Source organism: Pseudophryne corroboree, chromosome 9, assembly GCF_028390025.1.
Source record: "Pseudophryne corroboree isolate aPseCor3 chromosome 9, aPseCor3.hap2, whole genome shotgun sequence".
Lineage (NCBI taxonomy): Eukaryota > Metazoa > Chordata > Amphibia > Anura > Myobatrachidae > Pseudophryne > Pseudophryne corroboree.
Genome location: NC_086452.1, coordinates 425,837,139 through 425,857,671, shown reverse-complemented (window position 1 = coordinate 425,857,671; position 20,533 = coordinate 425,837,139). Strand labels below are relative to the sequence as shown.

Sequence of the window (20,533 nt, the reverse complement as noted above, 5' to 3'; positions counted from 1 at the left end):
GTGATGGATGAGAGGACGGGGCTGGAGTGTGAGGGAAGCAGCAGGTGATGGAGAAGAGGATAAGGCCGGAGTATGAGGGAAGGAGCAGGTGATGGAGGAGAGGATGGGGCCGGAGTATGAGGATAGGAGCAGGTGATGGAGGAGAGGATGGGGCTGGAGTGTGAGGGAAGGAGCAGGTGATGGAGGAGAGGATGGGGCTAGAGTGTGAGGGAAGGAGCAGAGTGATGGAGGAGAGGTTGGGGCCGGAGTATGATGGAAGGAGCAGGTGATGGAGGATAGGATGGGGCCGGAGTGTGAGGGATGAAGCGGGTGATGGAGGAGAGGATGGGGCTGGAGTATGAGGGATGGAGCAGGTGATGGAGGAGAGGATGGGGCTGGAGTGTGAGGGAAGGAGCAGAGTGATGGAGGAGAGGATGGGGCCGGAGTATGAGTGAAGGAGCAGGTGATGGAGGAGAGGATGGGGCTGGAGTGTGAGGGATGGAGCAGGTGATGGGGAGAGAAGCTGCCGGAGTGTGAGGGATGGAGCAGAGTGAGGAGAGGGGGAGCCAAAATGTGAGGGATGGAGCAGAGTGAGGAGAGGGGGAGCCAAAATGTGAGGGAAGGAGCAGAGTGATGGTGGAGAGGAGGTGCCGTAGGCCGTAGGGGGGTATGCGGGTAATGAGGCAAAGTCTCAGCTTTAGTACATTTTTATATGCCCTCAGACCATCCAAATGCCCCTTACACGCCTTCAGGTGCATTCATATGCCCATATATGTGATCACACACTTCCACATGCCCCTTACTGTATATACCATTAACCCAACCCCATGCCATCAGACCTCGTCCCCTCATAGACTCTACTCCCTATTTAGGGCTACTTCAGAAATGTCCCTGGCTAGTTTTTCATCCCAATCTGCCCCTGCCTCCATGAATGTCAGATCAAAGCAGGTGTGCAAAACCCGGCGAGTTGCAGCATACACCAGGCCCTGGGGTCTCCTCTCCCATATTTAAGTGGTGTCTGTGTCAGTAAGTTTATCTGTGGGTGTGTGTGTGTGTGTGTGTGTGTGTGTGTGTGTGTGTGTGTGTGTGTGTGTGTGTGTGTGTCTGTCTGTCTGTCAGTAAGTGGTGTCTGTCAGTAAGGGGTATCTGTGTCAGTAAGTGTGTCAGTAAGTGTGACTGGCAGTATGTTTGTCAGCAAGTGGAATCTGTATCAGGAAGGGGTGTCTGTGTTAGTAAGTGCTATCTGTAGTGGATGTCTGTGTCAATATGGGGTGTCTGTTTATGTAAATGTGTTTGTGTCAGTAAGGGTGTTTGTGTCAGTAAGTGTGTCTGTGTCAGTAAGGGGTGTCTGTGTAAGTAAGTGTGTTTGTATCAGTTAGCGTGCCTGTGTCAGTAAGTGTGCCTGTGTCAGTGCATTTGTGTCAGTAAGTGGAATCTGTATTAGTAAGGGGAATCTGTATTAGTAAGTGGTATCTGAGAGTAAGGGGTGTTTGTGCCTGTATGTTTGTGTCATTAAATTGTATCTTAACCAGTAATGGGTGTCTGTCATTAAGTATGTATGTGCCAATAAGTGATGTGTGTGTCCATAAGGGGTATCTATCAGTAAGTAGTGTCTGTGTCTATTAATGTGTGTATCAGTAAGTGTCAGTAAGATGTGTCAGTGTGTATTTGTAAATCTGTGAAAGTGGTGTGTGTGTGTGTGTGTGTCTCAATAAGTGGTGTGTGTGTGTGTGTGTGCGCCTGTATCAGTGTGTCTGTCAGAAAGTGGTGTCTGTGTCGATAAGGGTGTCCCAGGAGCCCTCAGTTGCCGGTCTACTCTGTATTGCCCCTATCTTTTCTAATCTTTCCACATATGCTCTGTATTTCCCCATCTTTGCTCCCCTTTCCACCTACTTTGCATGATGCTCTCTGTATTATATGACGGTCACTGCGATGCTCCCTGTATGATATGGTGGTCACTGATGCAATGTATTATATGGTGGTCAAACTTTTTCTTGTTATAGTTAACTATTAAGTGGTTGAAGGTAAGCACTAGCTACTGTATGACCTCCACGGCGATAGTCAGACTCATGGCACAGGCCACACACCCTATTTATACCACACTCACACCAAACTAGTCACATCACTAGTCACACCACCACAGCGATTGTCACACCTCCTTCCGAGGCACACAATAGGCCCTTCATAAAGTTCAGCTCCAGGCCCATGTGGACCTTAATCTGGCACTGTGCATATGATTCTGTCACCATTGAAAGAATGGTGGAGGATTATATGAGTGACCGCATCCAAGTAGGCACGTCAGACAGTCCGTACGTATACTGGCAGGAAAAAGAGGCAATTTGGAGGCCCTTGCACAAACTGGCTTTATTTTACCTAAGTTGCCCCCCCTCCAGTGTGTACTCCGAAAGAGTGTTTAGTGCAGCCGCTCACCTTGTCAGCAATCGGCGTACGAGGTTACTTCCAGAAAATGTGGAGAAGATGATGTTCATTAAAATGAATTATAATCAATTCCTCCGTGGAGACATTCACCAGCAATTGCCTCCAGAAAGTACACAGGGACCTGAGATGGTGGATTCCAGTGGGGACGAATTAATAATCTGTGAGGAGGTGGATGTACACAGTGAAAGGGGTAAGGAATTGGACGATGAGGAGGAGGTGGACATCTTGCCTCTGTAGAGCCAGTTTGTGCAAGGAGAGATTGATTGCTTCTTTTTTGGTGGGGGCCCAAACCAACCAGTCATTTCAGTCACAGTCGTGTGGCAGACCCTGTCGCTGAAATGATGGGTTTGTTAAAGTGTGCATGTCCTATTTATACAACATAAGGGTGGGTGGGAGGGCCCAAGGACAGTTCCATCTTGCACCTCTTTTTTCTTTCATTTTTCTTTGCGTCATGTGCTGTTTGGGGACAATTTTTTTGAAGTGCCATCCTGCCTGACACTGCAGTGCCACTCCTAGATGGGCCAGGTGTTTGTGTCGGCCACTTGTGTCGCTTAGTTTAGCCATCCAGCGACCTTGGTGCACCTCTTTTTTTCTTTGCATCATGTGCGTTGGGGACTATTTTTTAAATCTGCCATCCTGTCTGACACTGCAGTGCCACTCCTAGATGGGCCAGGTGTTTGTGTCGGCCACTTGGGTCGCTTAGCTTAGTCACACAGCTACCTCATTGCGCCTCTTTTTTTCTTTGCATCATGTGCTGTTTGGGGACTATTTTTTTGAAGTGCCATCCTGTCTGACACTGCAGTGCCACTCCTAGATGGGCCAGGTGTTTGTGTCGGCCACTTGGGTCGCTTAGCTTAGTCATCCAGCGACCTCGGTGCAAATTTTAGGACTAAAAATAATATTGTGAGGTGTGAGGTGTTCAGAATAGACTGAAAATTAGTGGAAATTATGGTTATTGAGGTTAATAATACTATGGGATCAAAATTCCCCACAAATTCTATGATTTAAGCTGTTTTTGAGGATTTTTTTGTAAAAAAAAAACCCGAATCCAAAACACACCCGAATCCGACAAAAAATTTTCCGGGAGGTTTTGCCAAAACGCGTCCGAATCCAAAACACAGCCTCGGAACCGAATCCAAAACCAAAACACAAAACCCCAAAAATTTCCGGTGCACATCACTAGAGCTAACCCACACACAGCGCTTTTAGCAAAGGGAGACCCCTTGTCAGCGCAGACTGTGTCCCTTAATAGGAGACACAGTCAGTTTACAGCCTCCCCTCCCCCTTCTACAGCCCCCTGGTACCGTGTACTGACAGTTGGAGCTTTTGTGGAGGGACCTGTTCTTCCATCCAGCGCTGTGCAGGCAGGAAAATGGCGCTGGAACGCTGCTGGGTCCGCTCTGAGGAGAAGCTCCGCCCCCTTAATGGTGCTGACTTCCCGCACTTCATAGATTATACTGGCCTGAGGTAAAACTTGCTGGCTGAGATCCGCGGACCCCAACAGAATTGTGGACCAGTGTGGGGGTAAGCGCTGGCTCTGGGCACCCCTCACAGCGCCGCACCATGTGCCTCTGAACCTTCACAGGAGCGCAGTTAATACTGCTCTCTCTCCCCGTTGCCGCCATCTTCACACCGGCCCCCTGCTTGCTAGGGGGGTCGGTGTCTCACTCACCACTCTTCAGCTCTGTAAGGGGATGGCGGCATGCTGCTGGGGCGAGCGGTTCCCCTGTGGCGGAGAACGATCAGACCTCCCTGGAGCTCAGTGTCTAGTCAGCGGAGACAGTGGTTCAGACCGCGCAGGGCGGACACTGCTCCCCCCTTAGTCCCTCGTTGCAGGCAGGCTGTTGCCAACAGCCTCCTGTAAAAAAATAAACTCTAAAAATAACTTTAACTAGAAAAGCTCAGGAGAGCTCTCCCAGCTGTGACCGGCTCCTCCGGGCACATTTTCTAAACTGAGGGGCAGATTTATTAAGCTCGGTGAAGTGATAAAGTGGAAGGTGATAAAGGACCAGCCAATCAGATCCTAGCTACCATGTCACCGGATGGGTTTGAAAAATGACAGGAGCTGACTGGCTAGTCCTTTATCACCTTCCAATTTATCACTTCACGAGCTTAATAAATCTGCCCCTGAGTCTGGTGGGAGGGGCAGAGAGGGAGGAGCCAGCCCACACTCTCAAACTCTTAAAGTGCCAATGGCTCCTGGTGGACGAATCTATAATTCATGGTACTAATGTGGACCCCAGCATCCTCTAGGACGTAAGAGAAATACTAAGTAATCACTTAGTTGCGGGGGTTAAGATCGGCGCCTCAGTGGCAGAGAGCAACAGGGGGTCAGCAGTGATCGTCACCTGGGGGTCAGCAGCAGCGTTGTCCACAAGGCTTTGCACTCTCGGTTAATTACACAAAGTTGGTGGCTGAAAGGCAGACGCACCGGGTCCGGAGAGTGTGTCTCTGGAGCAGCAGGGCTGGGGCGCTGAGGGAGTAAAGTAACCTCCGCCCGCAGGGAGCCAGAATGAGTCGTCCGGGCAACGCAGGCAGGGAAGGGCAGCTGCTAGCTGGAAACCCGTTAGTGAAGGCCGCACAGTGGCTATGGAGGTAGTGGAGGCTGTAGCTGTGCTCCGTGTCCTTGGGCCAAATCCTGTAGGATGTGGGTGAGCTGCACCGAGGCCCGTTCCCTGGAGATGATGAAAAGTGAGGTTGCGGCTTCTGGAGATTGAGCAGGCCGCAATCCGCGGGAACTCCAGCAGTGCTCCCTGATTCCGCAAGCCACGCCCGCCGGCAGCAGTGGTAGACAGGGAGACGAGGGGGAGCAGGACTAATTAGTGCAGGCACTCAGGCAGTAAGTTGTTGGGCCTGGATTGGAAGATAAGGTGAGAGCGCAGGAGAAGCATGGCCGCTGCCTCCCGTGTCCAGGCCAATATGTCTGTCTTAATCGTGCAGCAGGAAATTCAGAGATGGCCACTGGCCCCTAGTAGCTGCCCCTACACATTGCAGGGAGAGTAGGGGGTATCACACTGCAGGAGGCCACAGCTATATAGGACCACTCGAGGGAGATATTCACCCGGTCTCCGTGCACTATGCACTGGCTAATAGGGAAGCAGGAGCAGAGGCTGTCAGATGAGTGGAGCAGTGTGATGCAGTATGAGATAAGGCCAGTCAAACGCACAGACAGGGACGGAGATCCGGGGCCCCGCACAGCACAGCCCGCCCGTTATCTGCAGAGATCGTTAGTGCCAGTAGGAGGGAGGAGGCGCATCTCTGTGTGGTGGGGATCCCAGTGCTGGATGGTGTAGGCATGAGTTACGGGCGCCGCTGCCGCCAGGCGCTCGCCGCACTCCCCAGGCAAGCCGATCGTGGGTGTCCAACTGCAAGGGGTCTGCCAGATGGGGTACGCCAGAAGCCGGGGTCACAGTAAGTGAAAGGAAAGCCACAGAGGAGCCTCTGTGCCGCTTGAGGTCTCTCAGCAGGGAAGCCACACAAATTTAGTCCGCGGGCTCAGACCCGGGTATAGGCCGCAAACTGCAGAGGCCAGAATTATGACCTCCCGGCTCCGCAACCAAGACTCCGAGACTCCGGAAGATGCAAGGACGGCATGTGGGTCGAAGTCAAAGCAGGAAAGCCCTTGCAGAAGCTGTAAATGTGTGATATAAGCAGGAGCTCTTCCACCATGCGTCTTGCTGTATTCACAGTTAGGCCACGCCCCCAACAGTTTCTTATATAGCGCAGCATATTCCATTGCGCTTTACAGTTAGAACAGTAATAGAACAAAATTGGGCAAAAACAGACAGACATAGAGGTAGGAAGGCCCTGCTCGCAAGCTTACAATCTACAGAAGTGCGCAGAAGCTCAATGACGCCAAAGTAAAATAGCCGACAGCTCTTCCCATAAGCCTCTCTGGAGCACATGCGTCTCCACTAAGGGCTCTGCCTCTGTCAGAGTCAGTGGACAAGCCCCCCGATGCACATCCCCCCTGCCTGCCCTGCACAGCAACAAGTAAGCACAGAACAAAGAACAGGAACCAGGAACCTGTTCATAATGTTGGTAGATACATAGCTCCCAACTGTCTTGCATTTAGCGGGACAGTCGTGTTTTCCTGGGACTGTCCCGCTGTCCCACTTGCGGTCAGCAGTGTCCCGCGGTGGGAGTTGGGGACAGCACACACATCACAGGAGAAGAGGAGAATAGATGCCGTGCGCATGCACACAGCATTTATATGCACAGTGCTGTGGGAGCCTGGGGGCAGGCCAGCATCTTGGTGAGTGCTGGGCACGCCCCCACAGTGTTGCAAACTGGGGTCCCGCCCCTTTTTCATAAGGCTCTCTACCCCTTTTCCTGAGGCCCGCCCCCAAAGGGTCCTGAATGAGAGCTCTACAAAGTTGGGAGGTATGTAGATATCATTGGTGCAATAACCACTTACACCTAGTTAATTAATAGATAGTAACATGTCCATTACAATATATTTGCATATTTACAATTATAAAGAAGTATCAACACAGATGTAGAGGATATTACAGTTTTGATCTTTTCTGTACCCAGGCTGTATCCTTATTGTATGTGATAACGATCATTATTCCATTTGTGTTTTATGTTACAGAATGTTCGGCGTTCTGTGTCTAATTACTATTACAGTGTGCTGTGATACTGGTACATTTTGTTTAATTATTATTTTTTATTATTTATTTTTGTTTTAAATGTGAACAGCATGCAGCTCAGCAGGGTTGGATTAAAGGAGGGGTAGCAGGGCGGTCACATAGGGGCCCCACGCATAAGGGCCCCCCACATAGCCATATCACAGCCGCTGCCCAGAAGCAGGAGAACAGGGACCCGGCTAAGGATCCACTCCATTAGCCTCAGACTGGAGGTGAGAAGGCGGAGCCACGGTTATCTGCAGGGTTCTATAAACTAAGCCTTGGAGAGAGATAAAGTGGACAGAGGTACAGTACCAACAATCCAGCTCCTGTTACTTTTCAAACACATGGGCAGAGTTATCAAATAATCATATTCCTGTTAACACTAGTTATGAATGATAAATTGTGCTCCAGCCAATCAGCTTCTGTCAGTTAGGAGCTGATTGGCATCACTCAATGATAAATCATTTAGGAGCTGGTTGGTTGGTACTTTATCTTTGTCCACTCTATCTCTCTCCAAGGCTTAGTACATAGATCCCTCTGTATCTGCAGCCACTGATAACGTCCACGACTGAGGGTAAGGGGGGAAATGGGAGCTCCTCTCCTTTCTCTTCTGCCACAGATAGATCAGGTCAGTCTCCTGCTGTAGGCGGGGGTAATTGTGTTTTCTTTGTTTCCTGTGGGGGACAATGTGTTTTTGTTTGTTCCTGTGGGGGTAATAATTTCCCCACCCCCTGCCAATGTATGTGACATTTTTTCTTGTTGGCGCCAATGTTTTTTCCTGTGAGAACCCGTGTGCCTCATTTTTCCTTTTGGGACCAATGTGTGTTATTTTATTCTCCTATAGGCGCAAGTGGCTGTGTTTTTTTTTCCTATGAGGGACATTATTTGCCTTTTGTATGTTTTATATACATAGCATACAATATTATGGTCCTGATTCTGTGTCAGACGCAGTGGCGATGTTGGTCGTAGTGAAGCAATGTCTGAGCATGCATCTGAGTTGCACCATGCTTGACTCCCAATTAGGATGGCCAATCCTGGGATCGGCGGGATCCTGAGATTTAGGGCAAAAATCATCCGGGATTCAATCCAGGGATTGGAAGCTCCAATCTCGGGGATTGCGGGATCAGGCGGCCCTTTGTGTTTTTAATGCCGGGCAACATAGAGCCTCCTCAGGAGGCTCAGACGCTGCCCGGCTCCCTCCTCCTGGCTCCCCATGCGCAGCATGACGTGAAGTCAGAGGTCACACTGTGCAGTCAGCCGCCCGTCACCCGCCGCCAAACCCAAGGGAAGTGGCCCACCCGCCTGCCCCCGAAGTATGGTGAGTTAGGTCTGCGGGGCATGTGGGAGGGGCGGGGGGACGGGCGGACACTCAGGAAAAGAGCCAATCCCAGGTATCATGGGAATCCCGGGATTGACCATTTTTCAATCCAGATACCCAGGATTAAAAAAAATGGCCCGGGATTGGTCACCCTACTCCCAATGGTGATCACAGCCACTTAATGCTATAGGTGGCAATCATTCAGTGAAGGGGAGGGGGGATTCGGCCACGGGCAATTAGAATCCTGTGGCCCTTGGGCAACTGCCCATTAAGCCCATTGGAAGAGATAGTGATGTGATTTGTGTGGTTTTATTCAATGATGAGCCTGATATGTCATGGGAAAGTGGGCAGGCCTGAGGCTTCATCATGGCCACCACCCACTACAGAATGCCAATGCATAGGGTTGGGCTATAATAATGCAATTCAGCACAAATCATGTTATTGGCCACCCGGATTGCCCACTTTCCATTGGGTAGTTCGGGAGGCTCTTGGCTGTTGCAGGATAGTAGGCAAGTATGTGATGCACATGGCTCTAGTGCACACTCACTATTACATAGAAAGGACCAAACTGAGTTACGTTGGGAACCCTCATGCAGGCGTGGGAATTAGCAATGGGGGTGTATATTTACATCTGACTAAATATGATAAAAGGGATAGAATATCTCAGAGATGAGGGACACTATGCAGGCCTGGTGCAAGGTTTTTAGGCTCCCAAGGGAAAGCATAGTACAAGTGATTAGTCTGTAGTCTACGTGCAACTTTTCATTTCCTATCAGAGACATCCTTCATTTTAGTGTTACAAGGCTTTAGCTGTTCCTCCCTGGTCCCAGCAACCTGGTAAGCTGCCTAATGGTAACTGTGGCTCTGGGTGCTTAGTATAATGTGCCCCCAGTCTTCCCCAGTGACCCCTGCACAGCAGGGACGTGCAGTCAGGGGAGGCAGTGCCTTCCCTTTCATTAATGATTAAAATAATACAAAGAAGATATTTATGACACATATTCTGTGTTATAAGTATCTCGTTTATATTAATGTCATAATTTTTGCCGTTAAAATGGGTTTGGGTGGCATCGCCAGTGGTGCCTCCCGTTGTCGTTGGGAAAGGGGCAGTAGTGGAGTCGGGGCCATGCCGCGGGCTGTAAAAGCCCATTGAAAATCTATTGTAAAGCGGCACCTACTGAAGTGTCGCCTTGATACAGGGACGTGCTTTCAACCCATGAAAGCACGCCCCTGTAAGTGAGGCCAGATATGATTGGCCAGCGGATCCGTCACTGGATCCGCTGCCATCACTGTGGGAGCGGGCGAATGTGGCTGGGACGCAGCGGGGATGCGGCGGAGGTACGGGTGGTGGGACGCGGCGGAGGTGCGGGTGTCAGTGACAGCGGAGGTGATAGCATTAGTGGCAGGCAGGGATCCGAGATCCCTGCCTGCCATTCTGCAGATTTTGGCAGCGGAGCGGTACCTATTTAAAAAATGGCGCCTCAGCGTAATTTTTTACATTCAAGATGGCCACTGCGAGCCAATCACGACTCGCCACGTCATTGCCCCGCCCCCTCTGGCTCACTTATATAAGTCAGTGCGAGGCAGCGGCTGTCAGTCCGACGGCGGAGGAGGAGCAGTGAAGAGCTCCTGAAGACTGAAGAGCCAATGGAAGTCCTGGATGGGCGGCGGCCATGAAAAAGAGCTTAAAGGCTGCCAACCACCAGGTGAAGATGCCGGAGGAAGACTCCGGAAGCCCTGGGAAGGCGGCGGCCGTGAAGAAGAGCTTAAAGGGGCTGGCCCCAGGTACAGACACTGTATAATAAAACTTTTTTTTAAAACGTGTGGTGTTTTTATTTTAATTTTGTCTTTACAGACGGACTACAGGTGCCAGCGGGCCCTTTATGTCCGGGCATGCTGGCACTTATGGTTCTCTAAGGGCCAGCATGCTGGGGCAGGCTTGCTGGGACCTGTAGGCTGCCTGTAAAGAACAATATTAACATACAATGAACCCCGCATCCACCGCCACCAGGGGTCCGGGACATAGCACTGATTGTTGCTCGGGAGAGGGGACCCCATTTTACTTTTTTGGGGCCCCGCTTTCTGAGGAACTCCAGCCCTGGGCTGACTGGTTTGGGGGTGTTTAATGTTATGGCAGAGGGACCACAGACTGTCTCCCCTGCTATGGCATTATTCCCCCTGGCTGGTTCAGCCTGATGCTGGTTTTTGTGATGTACTGGGAACTACACTGTTTTTTTTGTCCCCCCGGTGTTGTGGGGGGGGGGGGGCGAGGGGAGTGTCGATTGGTTGGCAGCCAATGCCTCCCTAGCCACTAACCTCACCGCACGTCACTGCTGCACAGATATATAGGCTCAGTGCTGTAAGACCACCATATAGAAACTTCAGATATGAATATTAATAACTAAAATAAGGTGCGGACTGCAGAGGCAAATTTGTTGAACCTCATACATTGCAGATTTATTTGCACAATCATCTGCAAAACAGTAGATGGGATTGCTGAATAACAGGTGGTGCTGGGCAAAATCTAAAGTTGGTCATGGCTGAAAAAGCTTTTTGGTAACAGTAAGAAATAGTAAATAAACCTAATTTGTCAGCGAGTAGAGTCTTCGGTAATCGGCAAGTCCAATGAAGTTCAGTATAAAAGTGATAAGAAGCTGTATAAAGTTTCACCTACTTCATGGATATCAAGAATTTGTAACCAGCATCCTGCTGCTTCTTATGGGAATGTTGTTTCTGGTAACAATTCTTGAATAAATGTGTTTTGTGTTAATGGACCAAATAGTATATTCCAGGAGAGATTGCAGCGGATGGTAGGATCCCAGTATCTGCAAGCCCTCCTAGAATATCCAGTGACAATATCCTACCATTGGTAGCAGTTCAAAGATGGCTCTTCAAGGTATGTGACAGAGGGGTATGTGCCCTCCACCTCCCATAGCCAGGAATGTTGTATTAGATCCAGCCCATGCCAAGAAAAGTGTCATTCTCAGTACCCGCAACTGACAATTGTCCGATAGTCTATATTGACATTACATTTAGCATTTGTAGTAGTTTGTCATGTATAACAGGTGTTTCTGCCGGATGTGGATCATCAAATCGAGTGTTTAGGTCGACCACTATAGGTCGACAGTCACTATGTCGACAGGGTTTGAATAATGACAGGGTTTCTAGGCCGACGTGTGCTATGTCGACAGGTCAAAAGGTCGACATGTTTTTTTTTTGTGCGTGTCGTTTTCTGCGTACAGTGACTGGAAAGCTGAATTAGTGCACAGTGTCCCCTTACCGTTCCAATCGTAGTTCACGTGGATTGTTAAGTATGAAAAAGGTCAAAAAAAGAGAAAAATTTGAAAAACTCATGTTGACCTTTTGACTTGTCAACCTAGAAACCCTGTCGACCTTCAAACCCTGTCAACCGAGTGACTGTCGACCTATAGTGGTCAACATAAACATTGTCGACCTAGACAGTGTCAATCTCCAGACCGGATCCCGTTTCTGCCTGTGACAGTATACAGTATATAAACTTCTCTATTTTGGGTCATTTTCTTTTAATAGTTAAAGAGAAGCTCTGGCTTTAATTACCCTTACATTAGATGCAATTTAAAGTGTAATATCTATATTTTTTTCTCCAGGACAGACCCAGAGAACATATATCACAGCCTTCATGGAAAACTCTGAAGTATCCACAAACACAACGTTCCAGCTGTATCTTGTGACATATAATAAGACAGCCTCAGTCACGGTCACAGTGTCCAATCCGCACTTCAGCAAGACGGTGTTCATTGAGAGGGAAAGCAGTGCACTGGTTGACTTGGACTACACATATATGATCACTGAAAGCCAAGAGACTTCCAAGGCTGTGCTGGTGACATCCGACGTTGACATATCTGTCTTTGCTTTCTATACACATCGCGTTACTGCTGACGCCATGGCTTGTCTTAGTCTTGAAGACCTGGGAACAGAGTATTACATATCAACTACTGGACAAAGAACAGGCAATCAATTTGCCGTGGCCAACAGCCTAGAAGAAGTTGTCTCGGTGACTGTGACCGTCTCTGGGTCCATCACCTTTAAAGGCATCTCCTACTCCATTGGAGATTCCTTCTCATTTCAACTTGAGTATCAACAAGTCGTTCAGTTTAAAAGTGCAGATGACCTCACAGGCACCAGGGTCTCCTCCACAGCCCCAGTGGCTGTTTTCAGTGGCAACAAATGCTTTACTGGGATCAGTAATACGTGTGATTCCTTGACCGAGCAGCTACATCCTGTGAAGAACTGGGGGAGCTTTTTTGCTGTGTTTCCATTGTTGAACCACAATAAGGATGTCATTAAAATTATATCTACAAGCTCAGATACTACAGTGGATATTAATGGTCCAAAGGGGGACACCCACCACAGTCTACAGAAGGGATCCTATATCGAAATCACTGTAGACAAAGGAATGACTATTAAGTCCACCAAACCAATTATGGTGACATACATCTTCCAAGATTTTATACCAGGAGTAGTTACAATGTATGACCCCTTTATCACTAACGTCCCACCCTCATTAGTCACAAGGTTGTATTACAGATTTGTAACACAGGCAAGATACTACAACTTCCTCCTGATTGTATCCCAGGCATCTGCATCTGATGGGTTCTACCTGGACCACCGCCAGATCAGTTCATACAGCGTTTCATTGAAATCTTTCAGTGGATTCCATGCTTGGGAAGTCTCTTTGGGTAAAACTGATGGACAACATGAAATATATCATGAGTCAATGCCTTTTACAATCTATGTTTTTGGAATTGAGAACTATGTTTCCTATGGATACTCAATGGGACAGGAAGCAATATATGCAGGTAATGACAACTTATTTTCTCTTCTGCCCATATACTTATGCTGGCACATCCAGGGAAAAATATAATTTGGGCATATGCTGACATGGCCTAAATATATCAATGTGTAATAAAATTATAAATAGTTGTCTTTTAAAGGGGTTTCCAATTAGTGGTGAGGTTTTGCCCGCAAAAAATCTTGTGAACCTCGTGCCCAATTTTTGGATTACTGAAGGTATGCATGCTCCCAGTATCCAATTAAAACAAATTGTCTGAAATTGTTTCTTTAGTCATGGTGGTGGGGGGATCCTACAGGAGTTCCAGAGAAAGTCCTGTCAATTTATTCTAAAAATAACGATTTTAGGAAAAAAATCTAACTAGCTCTGGGGTTGTTAGAAAATAAATGCCGTCATTTCTATGAGAAATCACTGTTGCTCATTTTCCCTCCATTAATTGAACAGGAAAACCCAGCGGCTGTGGGAAAAACCCTGCACTGCTGGGTTTTTCAAAAATTTGTACACAATTGAATATGACCTTTAAAGTGCTCATAACCCATTTACATGTATAATTGTTGGTATAAGGGATTAGAAAAACACCCAAGGGTTAGATTTATCAAACCTTCTAAAGAGGACTAATGAAGGTGTCCATATTGGTTCCTACAGGGAGGCTTCATTCACTAACCAAGATGGCCACCAAACCTGGCACTGCTTGCATCCACACTGCTACCCACTAAGCAGCTACAGTCATCTGCTGGTGAGCTGTATACCACCACGCTCCATGCAAGGCCTTTTGTGGCCTCTTTGCAGTAGATGCGGTGGCTGGCTTGTGCGACACCAGGGGTCACACCAGAGATGATCCAATACTGTGTCATAGTATGCAGTTCTTATCGGTAATGCAGCAGGAGGTGTGACGCCCCCGGCAGCATTACCATATTAGCTCTATCGCTGCTACTTCTATGTAAGCAGCAGTGATGGCAATTCATCCACTTCTGAATCAGGCACAAGCTCCACTCCATGACCAGTCCATATAACTGTAAGTATGGATGTGCTACAACTGCTACCAATACACCATCTCACTGTGATGTTATTGCATTAGATATTTGAAGACACTCCTGATTTGATATGAAATCCTGACACTTCATGGGGAATGCTGGGAAGTGGGTGTTCTCCATTGTATAGACTGTATATAGTAAAGTCTGTAATGAGTGAATACAGAAGCACAGCAGTTGTTACCCCATACTTTATACCCCTTTTCCACTAGCTCAAAAAACACGGGTAAATGCACGGGGGCGCGCATTTACCCATGTTTTTTGCAAGTGGAAAAGGGTAAACCCGGATCAAGTGATCCGGGAATCCTACCCTGGTAGCTAGCCGGGTTGAACACGTGTTCAACCCGGCTAGCTGTCTAGTGTGAACGGGAGCCGTGTCGAGGTGACACGGCTCCCGTTCACAGTGCATAGGGAAGGCGGCGCTGGGAGATCATGTGATCTCCCTGCGCCGCCCCTGCCGTGTCACTAGAAGCGTCACCAACCCGGCATTTGGCGGGTTGTGACTGCTAATGGGAAAGGGACCGAGCACGGGTCGCAGCAGGGGGCAGCTCCCGTGTCAGGCTCCCGGCTGCGACCCGTGCTCGATAGTGGAAAAGGGGTATTAGTGTTCTTATGAACAGGTAAACAGGCAAAACAGTCACTGGTTCGGCATTTGAGAGAGGCAGAGGCACATTCTGGGCATAGAGACGGGTGCAGATCAAACATGCCGATATTTTTGCTGCCTCCTCTGGGAGGAGGCAGCCAGGACGGCAAATGGGGAGACGCAGCTGCTGCGTGAGTGGGTGTGGCATGGGATAGTGATGATGAATGTGGGTGGGCGCTGGCCGTGGCAGCAGAGTCACGTCATCTGCATGAATCGCATCATCGGACCCCCAGCCGGGCAGCGTCAACTACGGGTAACCGCAGGGGACTTGGGTTTGGGGGGTCCAGCCGGAGACCTGCCCACTCTTCCGGGAGGCCGGGAGCACAACCCCATTTTCGGGAGCCTCCGGCCATTTCGGGAGAATAGGCAAGTATGGTGCAGAAGATGGGCAGAGAAAGATGGGGACAGATGATGGGCAGAGATAGAGGGAGATACTAGATCGACAGAATGAAACATGTAGCAGTCAGAGTGGGACAGAAGCTGTATAGAGAGGGTGGCAGAGATAGGCAGGAGCTACAGAGACAGGAGCAGTTATTATGGAGACAGAGGAGGCAGACTTAACAGTCACAAACAGGCTATCTGTGAGGGTAGCATCTAGTTACCCTTCATGGAGATGACCTTTCCCATAATCCCCTGGGTCCATGTCACCAAGTATTTGGAATAGTAACCTGTGGGAAGCCAAGCGTGCCCGCAAAACCAATTTCTCATATACTCCTTTTTCCAATAAGCCACCATAGTGCCCCATAGTCCCTTTTTTGGCAGAACCCCCTCAATTCTCAGACTCAGAAAGGGGTGTGGTTTCATTATACTGTTGCTATATGTGCTGCATCTGGGTGTGGCTTCAGTATATTGGGTGTGTGGCTTGGATAGATTATGGGAGGGAATCTTTCTGCCTGTTTTGCTTTCTAAAATGTACGGTATGAGCTACTGATAGATTTACTATGCAAATGTTATTAGTGCATTTAGGTTTAATGGTCCTTATATTGGGGTTTGGAAACATATTACTCCCAGCTCATATAAAGACATGACTGTAAACAGGGGCGGATTGGGAACAAAAAGCGGCCCTGGAAAAATTTGTACTAGTGGCCCCACATGGGCAGCACCAGAGGTGTAAGGTCTACCCATGGGCCATGGCAGCAGCACCCTCCCCCCAAGACTTTCCAGATAGTGTTCATGTCCAGCATCAAGGGGGAAGTTAAAAATAAATAAAATTAAATATGATGAGCACACTATATGATATACCTTCAGAATTTAGGAAACTATATCATTCTTTAGAAAGATAGATTTTCTTTCTTATTACACCAACCGTATCCCAATCACTATTCACTCAATCTTATATGTCAGCCAAGCAGGCAGACAGAGCATACACTAGACTAGATCAGGGGTGGGCAATTATTTCAGCTGAGGGGCCACTTGACATTTCCTGTCAGTATGCGAGGGCCACACACAAAATAGCAGCTCCCCCCACTTGCCAAAAATATAGGGACGTGGCTTCATGTGGAAGGAGTGTGGACAAAAAATAATACAGATTCGTATTAGGCTGCACAATAGTCTCCATTATTCAAATTGCGCCACTAACACACATTACAGCAGGTAGAGCTCCCTTTTACACAGTACGGAAGGTACCCTTTTACACATTAATATTTTATTATATTATTGCGCTGCAAACAAATTATCCAGTGTCTTATGGCCCCTGGGGAAAGGTGTGACACAGTGATAGGACACGGGGAGTGTGACACAGTGACAGAACACGAGGGGTCACAGATAAGAGCCGGCACACACACAGTCCAGTCTCTGGGGGCAGCCAGCATCTTCGAGTAAGCTGGACATGCCCCCGAAGCGAAAGAGAAAAGACCCACCAGGACACGCCCCTTTCAAATTAAGCCACTCCCCTTTTGGGCACCACACTGCTTGAGCGGGAAGGGGGGGGGGGGGGGGTGTAATAGTACCGAGTGCGCTCCGGGCCTCTGGGCGACACGGTGACAGAACACGGTGGGGTTGACAGTGACAGAACACCATGGGGGTGACACGGTGACAGTACACGGGGTGTGTGACACAGTGACAGAACACGGTGAGGGTGACACGGTGACAGAACACGGTGGGGGTGACACGGTGACAGCACACGGTGGGGGTGACACGGTGACAGCACACGGGGGTGTTGACAGTGACAGAACACGGGGGGGTGACAGTGACAGAACACAGGGGGGTGACATGGTGACAGAACGACAGAACACGGGGGTGTGACACTGTGACAGAACACGGGGGGGGGTGACAGTGACAGAACACGGGGGGGTTGACAGTGACAGAACACGGGGGGGGTGACAGTGACAGAACACAGGGGGGTGACATGGTGACAGAACACGGGGGTGTGACACTGTGACAGAACATGGGGGGGGGGTGGCAGTGACAGAACACGGGGGGTGACAGTGACAGAACACCATGGGGGTGACACAGTGACAGAACACCGGGGGGGGTGACACAGTGACAGAACACGGGGGGAGTGTCACGGTGACAGAACACGCGCGGGGGGGGGGGTGACACGGTGACAGAACACGGGGGGGTGACACGGTGACAGAACACGGTGGGGGTGACACGGTGACAGAACACGGGGGGGTGACACGGTGACAGAACACGGGGGTTGTGACACAGTGACAGAACGCGGGGGGGGGGGGGGTGATACGGTGACAGAACACTGGAGGGTTTGGTACAGCGAGAGCTAAAGATCTCTCCCTCCAACCTAAAAACAGTCTGACGGCACTGTCCGCACACACAAATACACACACACACTCTCACATATATATATATATATATATACACACACACACACTTTCTCTCACTCACTTTTCCCATTAACTTACTGATCTGGCTGGCAGTGGCAGGAAGGATGGATCTGCAGCAGTCTGGCTCTTGTCCCGTGTAGCTCCGCCCCCTGAGGTCCCGTGTAGCCTCGCCCCTTGATCGGCACGTAGCCCGCCCCCTTTTCGGCTGAACACAGCCGTTGTCACTGGGGAGTCTGGAGGCGGGAGGAGGAGGCTGCTACAACGCAGCAGCAGCAGGGGAGAGAGGCGCCGCTGGCAGCTTGGAGGTACTGCAGTGCATAGCAATGACAAGCAGCTCAGCTGGTCGGGCCGCTTGTCATTGCTTGCTGGTGGGAGGCAGTGGGCCGGGCAGGATCGGTTTGCGGGCCGCATCCGGCCCGCGGGCCGTATTTTGCCCACCCCTACACTAGATCATCTGCAATCAAAGGCTAAGTGGCAAAGTAATTTTCATATATGCAAATTATTTTGCATCTTATTCATTATGGGGGTAATTCCAAGTTGATCGCAGCAGGAAATTTTTTAGCAGTTGGGCAAAACCATGTGCACTGCAGGGGAGGCAGATATAACATGTGCAGAGAAAGTTAGATTTGGGTGTGGTGTGTTCAATCTGCAATCTGATTTGCAGTGTAAAAAATAAAGCAGCCAGTATTTACCCTACACAGAAATAAAATAACACACCCAAATCTAACGCTTTCTGCACATGTTATATCTGCCTCCCCTGCAGTGCACATTGGCCCTCATTCCGAGTTGATCGCTCGCAAGGCGATTTTAGCAGAGTTACACACGCTAAGCCTACGCCTACTGGGAGTGTATCTTAGCTTCTTAAAAGTGCGACCGATGTATTCGCAATATTGCGATCACAAACCTCGTAGCAGTTTTAGAGTAGCTTCAGACTTACTCTGCCTGTGCGATCAGTTCAGTGCTTTTCGTTCCTGGTTGACATCATAAACACACCCAGCGTTCGCCCAGGCACTCCCACCGTTTCTCCGGCCACTCCTGCGTTTTTTCCGGAAACGGTAGCGTTTTCAGCCACACGCCCATAAAACGCCGTGCTTCCGCCCAGTAACACCCATTTCCTGTCAATCACATTACGATCGCCGGAGCGATGAAAAAGCCGTGAGTAAAATTACTTTCTTCATAGCAAAGATACTTGGCGCAGTCGCAGTGCGAACATTGCGCATGCGTACTAAGCGGATTTTCATTGCAATGCGATGAAAAATACCGAGCGAACAACTCGGAATGAGGGCCATGGTTTTGCCCAGTTGCTAACTTTCTTGCTGCTGCGATCAACTCAGAATTACCCCCTATGTCTATAAAAAGGACCCCATGTCCTCAAACAAAACAGGCCCCACGGGTGCGTCGGCCCACCGGGAATCTTCCCTGTAGACCCTATGGCCAATCCGCCTCTGACTGTAAAGCATATATTTAAGCCAGAAACAGAAATTAATACGTTGATATATTTAGCAGAAGCTGCAGGAACTGCATGTACAGTAGTAGAAAATCATTCATGTTATTAGAGTGTGAGCAACCACTGAAATATGCACTTACTGTAGTTATTAATGTGGGAAATGTCTTTTTTTTTTTTGTCAAATGAACTATCCCCAGCACCAACAGAAGACCATAAACCTGAGGGCACACTAAGCTGTCTCTCTCATGTAGCTGAATACCATCTACCCCTCAGCTTGGTGACTGAGGCCAATCTCGATGCATCTGATATCCACCTGGAAGACCCTCTGTGCAAGGCGGAGCTGAAGGGAGATGTCACTCTCATTAAAATACCGTTCAGTAGATGTGGATCTGATGTCCTGGTGAGATTTACTGTACTACCAGCAATTGCTTTTATTGCTGAGTTATTCTAGCCTTAACCTCTAGCTTTTTATTTGCTACTTCTCTGGAGATACAGGGCGGGTTATACTAATTGACATCGCCACCTATTGCACCAATTCCAATTGCATATGCCTAAGATATGTGGTTGGTATAGCGAAGGACAGCTCCTTTGATAAGAGTTGTCCTTTGCGATCTCCGGTGGGCCTTGGACTTCTGGGTTTATGACTCGGGAGTCGTTCTGAGCATGCAAAGCGTGACTGGGCAGCCGTGGGGCATGCTGTTGGGGATCCGGCCGGATCCTTCACACCAGCGCTGTGGATAGAAGTCCATAGGCTTCTTTGGGATGATGCCAACAAAAGCTGGTGTTCCCCTCCGCGGCTGTGCCCCGCTGTCCAGCATTTAGTACATTCGGAAAATGCTGTAAACGGGGGTTTTACAGTATTTTCTGTTTAGTACATCACACCCACAATATTGGAGGCTACAGACACAGTTCCACAAGAGCATTAGGGACACATTTACCATTATTCCAATATTGGTGCCGATATTTATAATTCTTTATCACCACATGTTGTGGCAATAAGAACTGAGGTATTGGCAGAATTACCAATAATCACATAATCCTGGTGGGCACCCATTCCTGCCATAAGTAAACGTAAAGTGATCTCTAATGTGAGCACCATTCTTCTGGTATCAGACCCCAGCTGCGCTAATGCATTAGTGTGGATGTGTAGATCACTGGGGGGTGGGCGACCTTGGATCCCTCTCTAGAAAACTTTGTATAACATAGTCCATAGACTGGCTAAAGCCATTTAAAGATTCACTATCAGTGCCAAGCTGTTGAATATTTTCTCAATTTAGTAGCCCCCATAGAAATGGAGGAACCACATCAGATATCTCTTATTAAATGTTGGAGATATTGACATTTTGTGTTGATCATCCAAAAAACATTTTTTACAAGGGATTTCCCAGAAAATTGATTTGATAAATATGGGAAGGTAAAATTAATGTTAGAATATGG

At 48.9% G+C, this 20,533-nt stretch overlaps 1 protein-coding gene across 2 annotated transcripts in view; it reads left to right on the top strand.

The window, feature by feature from the left end:
* Positions 1–20,533, top strand: part of LOC134958391 (IgGFc-binding protein-like) — a 139,762-nt gene that overhangs the window by 93,987 nt on the left and 25,242 nt on the right. For both annotated transcript variants that reach the window (XM_063940955.1, XM_063940956.1), the window contains 2 exons: positions 11,991–13,202; positions 19,294–19,496. In XM_063940955.1, the coding sequence (XP_063797025.1) occupies positions 11,991–13,202; positions 19,294–19,496 (1,415 nt within the window). The remainder of the gene's footprint in view (positions 1–11,990; positions 13,203–19,293; positions 19,497–20,533) is intronic.